The sequence below is a fragment of the Nannospalax galili genome, unplaced genomic scaffold, assembly GCF_000622305.1.
Source record: "Nannospalax galili isolate Female #2095 unplaced genomic scaffold, S.galili_v1.0 scaffold335, whole genome shotgun sequence".
Lineage (NCBI taxonomy): Eukaryota > Metazoa > Chordata > Mammalia > Rodentia > Spalacidae > Nannospalax > Nannospalax galili.
The window spans coordinates 335,903-352,393 of NW_008337842.1; the positions used below are offsets into that span (position 1 = coordinate 335,903).

Genomic DNA, 16,491 nt, shown 5'->3' on the forward strand with positions numbered 1-16,491 from the left:
TTAGAGTCCCATGTGAAACAGCTTTATTAGAAAGCGAGTACCACCTTTCAGCCAGTGGAGGCCACCTGTCCCTCAGCAGCAAATACTCTTACTCTCCTTGCATCTGCCTTGTAACCACAGCCCCTTAGTGGCACCTTCTCATTCCCAAGACTTGTTCCTAGGGAAACTCATATTGTATACAATCCCAACCTGCCTGCCATCTCTCTTTTCTCAATTGGATTCATTTCTTGACATGAAGGACCACCCTCCCACCCCATCACTCACACACACACACACACACACCACCTCCACTAGCTGACATTGTGCAGAAAAGCAAGGTTCTCTGCTGAATTCTAATGCTGTGAGCCTATGGATACAATGAACCTGCTGGGGACCACAGCAGGATGATATGCAAGAAAACCAGAGGAGGGGATGGGCAGTACAAAGCAGTAGGTTCCACTGTTCTGCACCCAGTGCCCCTTAAGTCCTGACAGGTCAATTTCCCTAGGAACAGTGTGGCCAGGAGTATTCCCAGGGCTGTACCAGAAGACTGTGGGTTCCACCATGCTCCCGTCAACAAGCAGCTGTTACTGCTGACTCTGAGGCCACTAGTAGTTGGCTCGCTCGCTTGCTCTCTCTCTCTCTCCTTTTCTCTTTTTCTCTCTCCTTTCTCTTTTCTCACTCTCTCCCTTTCTTCTTCTTTCTTCCTCCCTCCCTCTGTCCCCTCCTTCCTTCGTTCCTTTCTCCCTTCCTTTTATTTTCTTTCTTTTTTTGACCTAGGGGCTCATGTAGTTCAGGCTAACCCCAAGCCCAAACCTAAATCTTCCTGCCTCCACCTCCTCAGTACTGGTATTACAAATGTATGCCACCATGCCTAGTTTATGTGTGCTGGGGATTAAACACAGGGGCTCATTCATGCAGGCAATCACCCCATCAACTGTGCTACATTCCCAGTCCCAGTAGTGGTTTCTGTGGGTCCTGAAGGTGACCACTGGGCTCATCCCTTCAGACATTCAAGTCAATAATATGATCATTTTCTGCATCTGCATCTGGAATTAATTGGTGATTTTCTCAATTAAAAATGGGACAATTATGTTGATAAGGCAGTGTTCCCAATTCATTGTAATGCTGGTGGTGTGTAGGTTTCTTTGGGTTTTATTCTCAGAGGCACTTAGTAATAATAATGTTTATGTAGGCTGGATTCCTGCCTTGAGGAGGTCAGATCTCTGGTGACCACACATTGTTCTCTCTGACTCACTTGTGGAAGATTACAGTGGGAGTCCAGGATCTCTGGATCTCTGCTCTCTCAACTACTAGCACACAGATGGAAGGACAGAGCCATCAGCTGCTATTTTGGGGTGATCATGAGAGCATGCAGTTGAATAGATTCCACAACCCATTATAGAAGGCTGAGGGCTGCAGGGAAGTGGGCAACCGGTGGGAAGAAGCACTTACATTAAACTGAAGCTGAGCAAAGTCTCCAGCACTGCTCTGCAGGATGTTATATGCTGGGGACACGGAAAGGAGTTCCCACTCACTGTCATTCAAGAATGCCTGTTTGTCATGCTTAATATCTTCTCTGTTCCTTAGGAAGCGCAGGTCTAGATCTTCCACTGAAAAACAACAGAAATTGTTGATGTCCTGGGAGCCAAGAAACCAGAGCCAGCATCAACTCACTTTCCCACTCCCATTTCGACGCTTTCTTTTTCTTCTGACCCACATACACAGTATTACTGATCTTTGAGCTAGAGACTAGATGGGGGAGGGGGGAGCTTCTAACTTTTATTTTTTTAATATTTGGATTTATTTTTATTTTATGTGAACGAGTGTTTTGCCTGCTTGTATGTAAGTGCACCGTGTACATGCAATGCCACGGAGGCTAGAAGAGGGCATCAGATCCCCTGGAACTGGTATTACAAAGGGTTGTTAGCTGCCATATGGGTGATAGGAACCCAAGCCCCCTGCAAAAGCAACCACTACCCTTGACTGCTGAGCCATCTCTCCAGCCCCAATTCTTTCAAATTTTTATTTAATTATGAATTTAGTTTGGAGCCCGCTCTCTGTGGAATATAGAGAATATCCTATGATTTCTAGAACATTGTCGATGGCAGTCCTGATTCTGTAATCACAAATTAACAGAAGTAGTGGGCTATATGGCTTTATACCTAGTCTGAATTCTAGCAAAAGCCAAATAGCTACAACAAGAGATTTAGATTTTTTTTTTTTTGAGACACTATCTCCTGTAGCCCAGGATGGACTCAAACTCTCTATATAGTCAAGGATGATCCACCTGCCTTGACCTCCCGAATGCTGGGATTATAGGCATATACCACCACACCCAGTTGAGATTTCAATTTTAAATGGTAAATTATGTGAAAGAATAAAGTAGATCTAAAATTAATATAATTTCACATATGTATGCCAACCCAGCATATGTGCTTCTAACTACCAGACTGTATCTCTCATGGTTTATTTACCTGTATGCAGAATACTGCTAAAGGTTAGACTGCAATTTTGGATATCAAATGGAAAAGCATACGTCTGCAAATTGCATGCAGAAACCACCTGGATAGGCTTGTAGTTACTAATGGTCCCCGATGAGTTCACATACACATAGGGAAGGTCAGGGGATCTTTCAGTGTCCACACTGTATGAAACACAAGAGAACCTGTTACTAAGAGGGTTTTAGGCATTTAAAAACATACACAAAACTGATAATAAGACAATAGTGACCATCTAATCTAATTAATTATAGACATAAAATACAAATATTTTAAATATTATAAAGAAAATGTATTATAAATTGTGTTTCCCATGAGATGATTCACCCTGGCAAAGACTCAGCAATGCCAGTCACATCATTTAAGTCGTTTTCTACTGCTACAACATAAACCATAGCCTCAAGCACCTACAGTTGAATCTGTATCTCAAATGGTGTCAAATCATGGTAATTCTAACATGAATATCCTAATATCGTGTTCCCTTCCACCTGAGAAAATGAAAGCATACAGCAAAGACTACAGATGAGCAACTCTTGGCCTGAGTGGTGACATGAATCCAAGCTCCACACAAATACACCCCAGCACACTTACAACTCATTAATGATGATATCAGGGGCCCAGATGGCACTGAGAGGGAGAGAGATCTCTCGAATCTCATCAAACAGGCTGGAGTTCCAAGACAAGAACTCATCATTCCAAACCTGTTAGGAACAGCCAATGAGAAACAGCAAGATGAGAAAATTTCAGCTGCAGTAACATAAATGAGATTTGGATTACTGACCCAGTTTATCAGCCCCTTGGTACACTCTGGTAGGGGAAAGGAAATCAATCCACACTACACACTTGCATGGATTCTAATAAAGTTAGGCCTGCTGCAGAGCTAAGGGATCTATGCCCAAAGGCAAGATCTCCTCCTCAGAGTGATGATATTTTGCAGTAAGTCAAGATCCCAAACCCAGCATGCAGAGAAGAAAGCAGAATCATTTACCTCACGGTACCACACACTTGTCTTTAATTTTTGATTCTGTACATCCTGCAGAGCAAAAAGAACATCGGCACAGAATCTCAGCACATCAATTATCAAAGGCAACTTCAGGAACAGCCACATGAAATCTCAGCACATCAATAATCAAAGGCAAATTCAGCAGTCTGACAATTTAAGAGGAAGCAAAATCAAACCTAACCAACCAATGCTGATTTTTCAAACATTACCTCGTCTCTTCAATACTGGAGTATTCTCGGGCCCTGCTTATCACACACATCTGTGGCTTTGAACATTACTCTGTTATCCAGGACAAAATAGCACTCCAACTGTACTTAACATCTTGAGTGATTTGCTAATCTCTTTTCCATGCTAATTAGTGACTCTGCCATTAATCAAACTAAAAATGGTAGGTGAGTCTTCACCAATACTAAGCCAAAAAGATGAGACAAAGTTTGTAGTTGTAATCAAGATACTATTCATAATCTTTCAATAACTGGTCTCTGCACTGACATTGGCAGCCATTTCTGCCAAGTTACCTCATCTTTAAATTTGTCTGCTTATGAAACACTAAATGAGCTTAATGTGGGTGAGGAATATTTCAGTGAGATTATAAATGTGATTTCCCATGTCAGTAATAAGTCAGTGATTTTTTTTTAAATTTGAGACAGGGTTTCACTACATAACCCTGACTGACCTAGAACTCACTATATAGACCGGGTTGGTCTTAAATTTATAGAAATATGCCTGCTTCTGCACTCTAGGTGCTGTGATTAAAAGTATGCACCTCCACGCCCAACTCAGTGATTTTTTTTTTTAAAGATATCCCCAAACAACAACAGCAACAACTACAAAATCTGTTTACCAGTGTTCTTTTTCTAACCTAGTAAAAGAACATTCTGGAACTATGATGCTCTTGGGGATTAAAAGAAGAGGACTATTTCCCAGTATATACAATTAACTCAAAATGGATCATAAGCCTGAATGTTAGAGTTAAGACTAGAAAACTCTCAGAAGAAAACATAGAAGGGCACCATTGCGACTTCAAATTAGTAACGTTCTCTTATATGACAACAAAAGTAAAAGCAATAAAGAAAAACTGGTATCGCATCAAAATTTAAAACTTTTGTGCATTAAAGAATGACATCAGGGGTTTGGAGAGATGTCTCAGCGATTAAGAACGCCGGCTACTCTGAGAGAGGACCTGGGTTCAGTTCCCAGCACCCACACGGCAGCTAACAACCATCTGTAACTGCAGTTCCAGGGGATCTAATGCCGTCTTCTGGCCTCTGTGGAAACTTACATACATGCAAGCAAAACACTCACACATAAAATTAAAATACATCTTTAAAAAATAATAACAAATTCATTCAGGAGGCAGAGGCAGGTGGAGCTCTGTGAGTTCCAAGCCTGCTGAGGCTTCAGGAGACCCTCTCTCAAAAAGATCAAAATAATAATAACAAATGAAGCAGGGGCTAGAGATGGGGGTCAGTGGCTTGCCAAGGCCAGGGTTGGTTCCAAGCACCAACAAAAACAAAGTCAAGTCAATTATATAAAAGCAAACATTATTTGATGTGATACCTTAACACTTTATCACTTTAATCAATGGACAGGTCAATACAGAATCATCAGAGTCAAACTATCCTGTAGATCAAGTGGATCTAACAGGTATTTACACACATTCCTTCCAACACCAGCAGTACTCACCTTCTCACTAGGGCATGAAATGTTTCCCAAGGCAAGATCTTATATTGAGCTCAAAACAAGTCTCAAAATTTTTTCAACTTGAAATCATGTATCTTTTCTGATAACGATGGGATAAAACTAGAAATTAACAAGAGGAATTTTCAAAAATTGTACAAATGGGGGGGCGCTGGAGAGATGGTTCAGAGGTTAAGAGCACTTGGCTGTTCTTACAGAAGACCTAGGTTCATATCCCAGCACCCACATGCCAACTAAAATCAGGAATTCCAGTGCCAGGGGATCCTACACCCTCTCTGTCCTCCACAGATACTGCACAATACAGGTACACTTCCACACATACAAGCATAAAATAAAAATAAAATTAAAAAATTGTGCAAATACATGGAAATTAAACAACAGTCTCTCAAGTAACTACTAAGTTAAGGAAGAAATCAAAGTGAAACTTTAAAAATACCTTAAAACAAATGAAAATGAAAACAAAATACAACAAAACGTATGGGATACAGTAAAAGCAACACCAAGACAGAAGTTTATAGCAATAAGTACCTAAATTTAAAAGAAAATTAAAGTAACTCATCTAACAATGGTAACCAAGGCAATAGAAAGTCAGCCATCGAAACACGAAATTGGTAGAAGGAAGGGAACCACCAGAAAAGAAATAAAGAAAATAGAGACTCTGAAGATATACAAAGGAATAGATTGTTTAAATTTTTAAATTGACCAAGAAAAGGAGGGGCAGGGGAGAGAGAGAGAGAGAGAGAGAGAGAGAGAGAGAGAGAGAGAGACAGAGAGAGACAGAGAGAGACAGAGACGGAGAGAGAGAATAAAATTAAAGATGGAAAAATTAAACATTTCAACATTTTAAATTATCATTTGTGTGTGTGTGTGTGTGTGTGTGTGTGTGTGTGTGTGTGTGTTGTGTGGGCATGTGTGCACCATAGAGCACATATAGGATCAGAGGAAGACTGCTTTCAGGAGCTGAACCATCTTGCTAGCCCCAGGACATTACAATATAAACATATACCAAAAAAGTACAAAGTTTCATAAGAGACTATTATAAACAACTGTATACAAAAACAAATCAAAAAACCTGGGACATATAGATGAATTGCTAGACATATATCCAAGTTGAACCACAAGAACTTAGAAAACCTAATTAGAGAGGAGCTTGATGATCCACTCCTGTAATCCCAGCATTTGGAAGGCAGAAGTGGGAAGATCCAGAGTTCAAGGTCATCCTCAGCTACATGACTAATTCAAGGCTAGTCTAAACTACTTGAGTCCCTGTGCTAAAAACCTAATCAGACTAACAACAAGCAATAAGATTAAATCAATAATAAAAAATCTCCTAACAAAGACAAGTCCAGGACCCAATGGCTTTGCTACTGAATCTCACCAAAGCTGTAAAGAAACAATACCAATTCTTCTCAAATGATTTCTAAGTATTAAAGGGAGATATCACTTTCCAACTTGGTCTATAAAGCCAGCATTACCCTAATGCCAAAGCCAGATAAGAACACAACAAAAACAAAGGAAACTATGGACCAAAATTCCTCATGAGAATACCAAGATTCTTGACAAATTTTTAGCAAATTGAAGTCTGGGGATAGAGCTCAATGGTAAAATATTTATCCAACATATTTAAGGTCCTGGGTTCAATCCCCAACGTAGGTGAATGATAGGTAGATAGATTGATTGATTGATAGACAAATAGACAGATAGATAGACAAATAGATAGATATACAGATAGACAGGTACACTAGCAAACCAAATCCAAAAGCACACATACATAAAAAGATCTATACACTATGATCAAATGTTACTTGTCCCAGAAATGTAAGGATGGCCATGAAGCCTGACATGACTTTGATCGCCAGGTCCAACATGATGGAAGGAGAGAATTGACACCCTCAAATTGTCTTCTTCCTCCTCAAGCAAATGCACACACTAAAAATGTAAAAAATATATATATTTTTTAAATTGAAATGAATGAATAGGAGTTGGAGAGATGGATCAGAGGTTAAGAGCACTGGCTGCTCTTATAGAGGACCCAGGTTCAGTTCCCAGCACCCACATAGCAGCTAACAACCATCTGTAACTCCATTCCCAGAGGATCCAGTGCCCTCTTCTGACCTCCACTGGCATTGCATGACACAGGTTCACTTATATACATGCAGGCAAACCACTCATACTCATACACTTATTGAATGCAAACTGGTGCAGCCACTATGGAAATCGGTATGATGATTCCACAAAAAGCTGTAAATCTACCACACAATCCAGCCATACCACTCTTGAGCATCTACCCAAAGGACCGTGTATCCTACTATAGACATACCTGTTCACCCACATTCATTGTTACTCTAGTCACAATAGCCAGGAAATGGAAACAACCTAGACATCCAGATGAATGGATAATGAAAGTATGGTACATTTACACAATGGAATAGTATTTAGCTGTTAAGAAAAACAAAATTATGAAATTTTCAGGTAAATGGATGGAACTGGAAACAGTTATCCTGAGTGAGGTAACCTAGACCCAGAAAGACAAATTTCACATGTTTTCTCTCATAGGTGGATGCTAACTTTGAATCCTTAGATATGTGTTTCAATTGGAAAATCCATAGAGATCAGGAAACTAATACATGGCCATGGGGGCAAGGCTTCACAAGAGTGGTAATAGAATGCAGTGATATAAAATGGTGAAAGGGAATAATTGAGTAGGACCAAACGGGGTGTGGAATAGGAGGGTAGGGCAGAGGAGAGAGAAGGTTGAGTATGAAGGTCTGTTTCACAAGATGGTGCCTATAATGACACTGATATCAGGCCTACGAACCTGTCGATAGACAAGTCACAGGCCATAGGGGAGAGCCTACTACTATTATTCTGCTAAATGGACATGGCATTAAACTGATTCCTAATGACCTATTGTTATAGCCATAGATTAATGTATCTCTCAACTCTCACCAGAGAAGCTTCCTCATGCTACAGATGGTAATTAACACAGAGACCCACAACTGGTCAGCATGCAGAGAATAAGAGACTGCAGAGTACTCATCACTGGGGATATAGCTCAGTGGTAGAGCGCTTGCCTATCATGTTTAAGGCCCTGAGTTTGATTCTATCACCAAAAGAAAAAGTGGTAATAATCATCAAAAAAAGTTTGCTCCAAATGTTCCAGTAAAAAAATTATGGATAAATTTAATGAAGGAAGTCATAATTTTTATAAAGCACTGATGGAAGAAACATGCCTCTAATTTTGCTACTCGGGAGGCAGAAGCAGGAGAATTGTTAAGAGTTTGAGGCCAGCCTGGCCTACATAATAAGATCTAGGACAGCCAGGGCTAGGCAGTGAGACTCTGTCTCAAAAAACCCAAAATACAAAACAAAACAACAGCAAAACCAGTCTGGTGGTTCTTTAAAAGGCCAAACAAAGGTGCAATACAGCACAGCAATTCTACACTTAAGTATATAACAAAGAGAATTGAAAAAAAATCCTCACAAAGAACCAACCTGTGGACATTCATTAGCAGCATTATTCATGATAGTAAAATATAATGGGTTGAGGAGATGGTTCAGTAAGTAAGATCACTTGTTATACAAGCATGAGGACGGAGTTCAAATCACTAGCACTTACCTAAAAGCTGTGCATGGCTATGTGCACTTGTAACCCCAGTGCTGGGTGGTGTAGCAATCAGGAGGATCACTAGGGGTTGAAGGCCTGTCAACCTATCCAACATAGCAAGTTCCAGGTTTAATGAGAGACCCTGTCTCAAGGGAATGAAACAGAGAGTTACAGAGCAGGGCACCAGAGGTGCTCCTCTGGTCTTTACATGTGTGTTCATGGGTGTATGCAATTGTGTACACACACACACACACACACACACACACACAAAGTTAACCCAGATTACCATTAACTAATGAATAGATAAACAATGTGTGATATCCATAAAATGGAATATTATTCAGCAGTAAAAAGTAATGAAATGCTGATATATACTACAGCCATGTATGAACCTTGAAGAAATTGTGCTAAATAAAAGAAGTAAATCACATGAGGCTGTTTATTGTATAACACCACTTCTAAGCCATGTGTCAAATAGGTGGGAAAGTAGGTTAGTGTTTGCCTCAGGCTGGAAAGGGAGGCCTATAGAAAGTGATTATTAATGGGGCTTCTCTTGAGACTGTAAAACGCTCTGAAATGAAACAGTGATAATGGTTTCAAAGCTCTGCAAATAGACTAAAAACCATGGAATCAAATACTTTGGTGAAATTTTTAATTCAACTAAATCTCAATATTTTTTAAATTTGGAAACTAGGGATATGACTCAGTTGATAGAGTGCTTGCCTAGCATGCTCAAAGTCCAAGGCTCAGTCTCCAGCACCACATGAACTGGGTCCAGGTGGTGCATGCCTGTTAACTTGGGACCTGGGAGACAGAGGCAGGATCTGAAGTTCAAGGTCATCCTTGGCTACACAGCAAGTTTAGGCTAATCTGGGCTACATGAGACCCTGCCTCAAAAAAAAAGTATTAATGAAAGAAAAACCATAAAAAATACTTCCAAGCATTTAATAAAGACTCACACAAGCTATTCAAGAGCTTTCCTCAAACTCACGTGTTTTTTCATTTCTCTCTATATATGTAAAAACTGCATCTTTAGAAGACAGTAAGTCACTAGAAAATCCAAGATGAAGAAATACAACATAAAATGTGGGAAAAAATCCCCTATTGATTTTAGATACAATGCTAGAGTCCTTTAGTTAACTTTCATTTTGCTATAATAGCACAATACCAAATTTCATTAAATAGCAGTGTTTGGGCAGTTGATGGTTGGAAAGCAAGTAGTAACTGTTTCTGCCCCCAGAATTAGATATATTAAAATAATTGTAAAGTCAATTCTACAACCACATTCAAGCATATATTCTCACCAGGCGTGGTGGCACATGCCTTTAATCCCAGCACTAGGGAGGCAGGGGCAGGTAGATCTTTATGAGATCAAGGACAGCCTGGGCTACATAGTAAGTTCCAGGCCAGCTGGGGCTACAGGGAGACCTTGTCTCAAAACATAACAAATAAAAAACAAAAGTCCAAACATATATTCTTTGTGCATAGGGTCAAGACTGCCATTCTGAAGAATTAAGGCTGGGCCTGGGGAAGGGTGGTGCTGTTAGTCCATGGACATAGTGTATCTGGAATTATGCAATACAGAGGCACATAAGCGAACACAGAGGCTTTGCACAGAATAGCTACATTTGAAAGAGATGCAATCACCTTATTTTTTTTTTTTTTTTGCAACAAGTTCTCAGGCTGGCCTCAAACTCTCTATGTAGTTGAGGATGACCTCTGATCCTTCTACCTCCATCTCCCGAATGCTGAGATCACAGTTTATGCCATGGTGAGGCAAAGAACCCAGGTCTTCGTGCGTACTAGGCAAGCACTCTACCAACTGAACCACCTCTCCAGCCCAAAAAAGACAATAAACTTTTTAGATTAACATTTCCCCTTTTTACAGTCAAAAAGGCAAGTTGTTTGTTACTGCTTAGGCATTTCTAGTACGTGGGAAAGCAGAACTGGTGAGCAGCCAGTGAGGAACTCTGCCTTAGTGGCTCCACAAAGGCTGCTTTGAACTCACTCGTTCTACAGATTTTAATGAACTTTAAATAGATACTTGGGAAAGGCAGGTTTGAAAGTGGTATACAACTCGAAAAGATTAAATCCACAAATATTTCCCTAAGGAACAGCTTGCAGGAGGACCAGAGGGGACTCCCAGCCAAGATTGGCTCAGCAGGGGTTCTGGCAGTTAAAAAAAAAACAAAAACAGTCTACTGAGAGCTCAAGATTAGGGGACACCACTCACTTCTTTGTGAAATTTACCAGCCCAGTGGTTATGAAATAGATCTGGCCTTACCCACCAAAGCAATTCTGAGCTTAGCTATAATTAATGAAGGATCTCTACAAACCTGGGGATAGGGGGAAGCCCCAAATGCAGTTCATATAATTGGGAAATGTAACAGTTAGCTGTGCTTTCACAAGAAGACATTTTTTTAATTTTAAAATTACATTTATTTAGTTATTATGTGTATGCTGGTGTGTGTGCATGCTCACACATGCCACAGAACACATGTGCAGATTGGGACAGCTTTGGGGATTTGCTTCTCTCTTGCCACCCTGAGGGTCCGGAGGACTGAACTCAAGTGGTCAGCCTTGGCAGCAAGTACTTTCACCCACTGAGCATCTTGCCAGCCCTCACAAAAAAATTATCTTTGCATCTATTCATTGTCCTTGTTGACTTCCATATCAGTGTCACAGCACCTAATGAACATCTCTCATTGAGTCAGATGACTGGATAGAGGGTCTGTCTCTCTGTTTCGATTTCTCATTTTGGTTATTTGATTCAACTGATTCTGATTACCAATCACATGAATACGTTTACTCATTTTTCTCACCCAACAATGGAGGTTAGACTATTTTTCCTTTGTCCTGGCATCCTATCGGGGTGGCTGGAAAGATGCATCACTCAGCCCTAAAGAATGTAATGTCAAAAAGTAGTTTGAGGCTAAAACTAACATTTTTTTTTTTTTTTTTTGTCAAAGAAACAAGTTTCCCAATGCCAGCTGGTGAACATAATTGGTTCTCTGGTGGCATTATTCACAGCTCTTCCCTCTATGTGCCTCTGTCTTTTTTCTTTTGATACCTTCCATCTTGCTTGTTAAAAGCAAAGGATATTTCCGAGAATTGGAATTCATTAGTCTTCCTAACAGAGGGAGTCTATTTAGATCTAAATTGGTGGTTAGCAAATATACAGATAATTCCCCCCACATTCTTATTTATCTTTCCCAGTTCCGGAGACTATGGAAACAGATGCCTCAACGTCTGGCTGGGAGGCTTCTAGTCAATGGACTGGAATACAAAGGTATCTGGCATTTGGAATTGACAAAACTCAATAGAAACAAATTGAAACTCTTACTGTTGAGTAGATTATCTCTATAATCAGATTTCCCTGAGGTGCTCATAATACTCAGAATTTCGAAGACAAGACTGTAGTCTTTTCTATAAACAAAACAGGAGGCAAAACACAAGAATGGAGTCAAGATACCACAAGAGCTGGGCTGGGAGCTCTTCATTCAAACACAAATTGCCAACGGTATAGCTGGTGGTGAGGACGCCCAACAAGTTAGCTGTTCACAGCAGAAGCAGCTTCTTCTGGTCAGAATCCGTGAGTGGATTTTTATCAGATCCTCCAAAACCATTCCTGTCTCTGCAACTAACTTTAGGTCTAGCCCATCTAAATCTAACAGAGACCTTTGTAAAGCATCTTTGGAATAGCCTCGCCATCGATAGAAATAATCTTAGAATTGGTACTTAATGCTCTTTCATTCATTCATTCTTTTACAAGTTTTAACCATAGAGTCTTGGAAAGAAAATATACTGTGATGTATGCTGTGGGGAAAAAAGAAAACTGAGCAACAAAGCCTTTCCCTTAAACACCTTATAAGAAATTAGAGAATATGACTTTTTGTTGTGGGTGGTGGTGTTTTGAGACAGGTCTCGTGTAGCCCAGGCTGGTCTCCAACTTACTGTGTAGCCAAGATGGCTTTGAACTCCCCATCCTCATGTTTCCACCTCCCATGTGCTGGGATTACAGGTGTGTGCTACCACACCTGGCAAAAAAAAAAAAAAAAAAAAAAAAAAAAAGACATTTTAACACATGATTATACCCACTGAGAAGCACACAGATTTAAGCCAGATGTGGTGGCACATGACTGTAATCCCAGGATTTGGGAGGTAGAGGCAGGAGAATCAAGAGTTCAAAGTTAGCCTTGGCTACATAGGGAGTTTAGAAGCTAGCCTAGGCTATCTGAGACCCTGTCTCAAATAAAAAACAAAACCACAGATTTAGGTGGACTAGAAGGAAGAAGCCATCTTTGTTGCCTTGGGGTGCTGAGAAAAGTTCCTTTCGAACTGAGATTTGAAGGATTATACTATTGCGTAGATGAGGATGAAGAGGAGGATGTGTGGTGGTGGAAACAGAATGAGGAGCATCCAGTGGCAAAGAGCAAGGAAGGGCCAGGTTCCTCAAAAGACTGAGAGGATAATGTCAAGCAGTATAGAAGGCTCAGTCTAGAGGGGCATGATAGAAAAGTTTCCAGACATCTGAAAGAAAAGCTGTATACCCAAGTTGAGTGTGGTGAGCCACAATATAACCCCAGAACTCAAAAGGGCAGAAATCAGCCCTGTTGGTGAAGTGCTTGCCTTGTGAACATGAGCACCTGACTTTGATGCCCCAGAACTCATGTTTAAAAAAAGACCTAGGAGTGGTGGCACAAGCTGATAGTTCCAGTGCTGGGGAGGCCGAGACAGGTGGATTCCTGGGGCTCACTGGTGAGCTAACCTAGCCTATTTGGTAAGTTCCAGATCAGTGGTCTCCAAAAACAAAGAGGTGGCACCCGAGGAGAGACAGTTTAAGAACCAGCAAGATGGCTTCACAGGTAAAGATGCTTGCTGCAGAGGCTGATGGCCTGAGTTTGGTCCCTAGGATCCACATGGTATAAAGAGGGAACTGATTCCCACAAGTTGGTCTCAGACTGCCACTTACACACCATGATGCATGCACATGTACACATAAATAAATAAATAAATAAATAAATAAATAAATAAATAAATAATAGTAAGTAATTGACAACCAAAGTTGTCCTCTGGTTTCCACACACACACACACATGCATCCATACACAGGTGCACCTGCATGAACATGCGCACACACACAAAGATCAAAGAAAATTTACTGTACTCAATGATATATGTCAAATATTCTAGCAACAAGTCTATTCTACAACATTCAGAGAAAAGCCCATATTTTCAGAAAAGTAACAGTGTTTTCTTACCTACAATAAATAATCTGACTGCTTTCTATTACCAAGACAGAAAGAGTTAGATTTTTAGGAATTCAATTTGATTATACTTGTTTCAAGGGGAAAATATTAATATAAGGACTTTATTTCTTTTTATCTCCAAATAAGGCCCTACAGGGAAAAAATGAGCAGTTCTACTCTATCCTCATCAATATAAAGTAGGAAAGAAGGTGGGGGCTGGAGAGATGGCTCAGCTGTTAAAAGCACTGGCTGTTCTTACAGAGGATCCAGGTTCAGTTCCCAGCACCTAACAACTGTTTGTAACTCCAGTTCCTGGGGATCTGGTGACCTCTTCTGGTCTCCTTGGACATTGCATGATATGGGTGCACTTACATATATGTAGGCAAAACACTCATACACATCATAAGAATAAATAAATCAAAAAAATTAAAAAGAAAAAGAAAGAAGGGATAGCAGGTATCTGAAAGTCCTCCTAATCTTCCTCAGGGCTTGTTATCCCTCTGGCCTGGGGTTTCAGGTGGCATGGCTCTTATTGTGTGCCTTTTTTATTTTATTTATTTACTTATTTTATTTTATGGGTATGAGTGTTTTTCCTGCATGTATGTAAGTGCACCATGTTTGTGCACTAAGAAATCAGGAAAGGGTGTTGGGTCCCCTGGAACTAGCATTACAAACATTTGTTAGCTGCCATGTGGGTGCTGGAAACCAAACCCAGGTCCTCTACAAGAGCAGCCAGGGCTCTAAAAACACTGAGCCATCTCTCCAGCTGTTTATTGCTTTTTTTGAGATAGGATTTCACTCTGGATCCCAGGCCAACCTCATACTCACAGCAACCCTCCTGCCTCAGCCTCCCAGGTACTGGGATTACAGGTGTGAACCACATTCCCCACATATTTTGTCTTTATTCTAATCATGCTTACCTTTGGGCAAGCACTGGGAAGCAGGAAAGTCATAATAGCCCACTGATAACTACAGGGCGAGGAATAATGTATCTTTCAGACATGTAAAACATCAGCCCTAGGAAATTAAGTCTCCAAAATTCTAGTTCAAGATCCAATTTAAAAAAGACTTTAAAGGAGTTATCTATTAGAACTGTGTAACACTAGGCCTTTTGTGTGTGGGTAATGCCCCGCATTAAATTAAACAATACCTTCTAAGATTGTAGGGCTGGTTCTTCTACTAGTCTATGGGAAAATAAATCTGAGAAAAGTGAAATTTGTTGTTGAAAGGAGAAATTGGGGAATACTATGTATCTGTTTGTTTAGAGACAAGATCTTATGTAGCTCAGGTTGGCCTCAAACTTACCATGTAGCCAAGACTGGCCTTGAACTCCTGATCCTCTAGCTTCTGACCCCAGAGTGCTAAGTTTGCAACATGCACCACCATGTCCATAATCCCAGCACTTGGGAGGCTAAGGCAGGAGGACTATTACCAGTTTGAGGATAGCCTGTGCTATATAAGTTCTAGGCCATCCAGGGCTACACATCAAGACCCTGTCTCAAAAAACAAATAAAATAATCAGAGATTCTAGGATTTTAATGTGTAGCATCACTAAGATATTAACCTTGGGCTTGGATGTGGCTTAGTTTATAAAGTGCTTCCCTAGCATGCAGGAGGCCCTGGGTTCAACCCCCAGCACTACATAAAACCAATATGGTGGTGAATGTCTGTAATCCCAAAGCTCATGAGGTAGAAGCAGGAGGGTCAGATATTCAGGGTCATCCTCAGCTACACAGCAAATTCAAGGCAAGTCTGGACTACACGAGAACCTGTTTCAACAATAACAACAACAAAAACTCACATTAAAAACTCCATTAAGGTGCTGGAGCAGTGGTTCAGCAGTTAAGGGCATGTACTGCTCTAGCAGAGGACCCAAGCTTGGTTCCCAGCATCCCCACAAAGCAGCTAACAACTGTCTGTGTAACTCTAGTTCCAAAGGCTCCATCATCCTCTCCTGGCCTTCATGGGCTTCTGCACACACATGGTGCACATAAATTCATGTGCACACACATACATCTTTTAAAAACATTAAAATAAGCTAAAGAGGGTTATTATGTTTAACAAAGTGCATTAAAATACTAACATTATACTGTGGGTTAAATTCTGAATGTGAATGTAAAACTGAAGACAGATATAGAGCAAACAATGGAGTACCACTGTCAATTTCATATGCTTTGTATGAAATACTAACAGTGTTAACTGTATGCTGGAATATAATGATGCTGGGTATGGGACTTCTGAAGGCAAATTCCAAAAATGAATATGAAGCCAGAGATGCAAAATGCCAATACAAAAACTAAAATAGGCCAGGTGTGGTGGCATATGCCTGTACTCTCAGCACTTAGGAGGTAGAGGTGGGAGAATCAGGAATTCAAGATCATCTTCAGCCACATAGTTTGAGGCTCGCCTGGGCTACATGAAAACCTGTCTCAAACCAAAATACACATATATA

At 40.5% G+C, this 16,491-nt stretch overlaps 1 protein-coding gene across 1 annotated transcript in view; it reads right to left on the reverse strand.

The window, feature by feature from the left end:
• Positions 1–16,491, reverse strand: part of Htr3b (5-hydroxytryptamine receptor 3B) — an 84,003-nt gene that overhangs the window by 8,981 nt on the left and 58,531 nt on the right. The window contains exons 5-8 of the mRNA XM_008832817.2: positions 3,469–3,513; positions 3,072–3,181; positions 2,457–2,626; positions 1,435–1,592 (exon numbers count right to left, since the gene is read on the reverse strand). Coding sequence (XP_008831039.1) covers positions 1,435–1,592; positions 2,457–2,626; positions 3,072–3,181; positions 3,469–3,513 — 483 coding nt within the window. The remainder of the gene's footprint in view (positions 1–1,434; positions 1,593–2,456; positions 2,627–3,071; positions 3,182–3,468; positions 3,514–16,491) is intronic.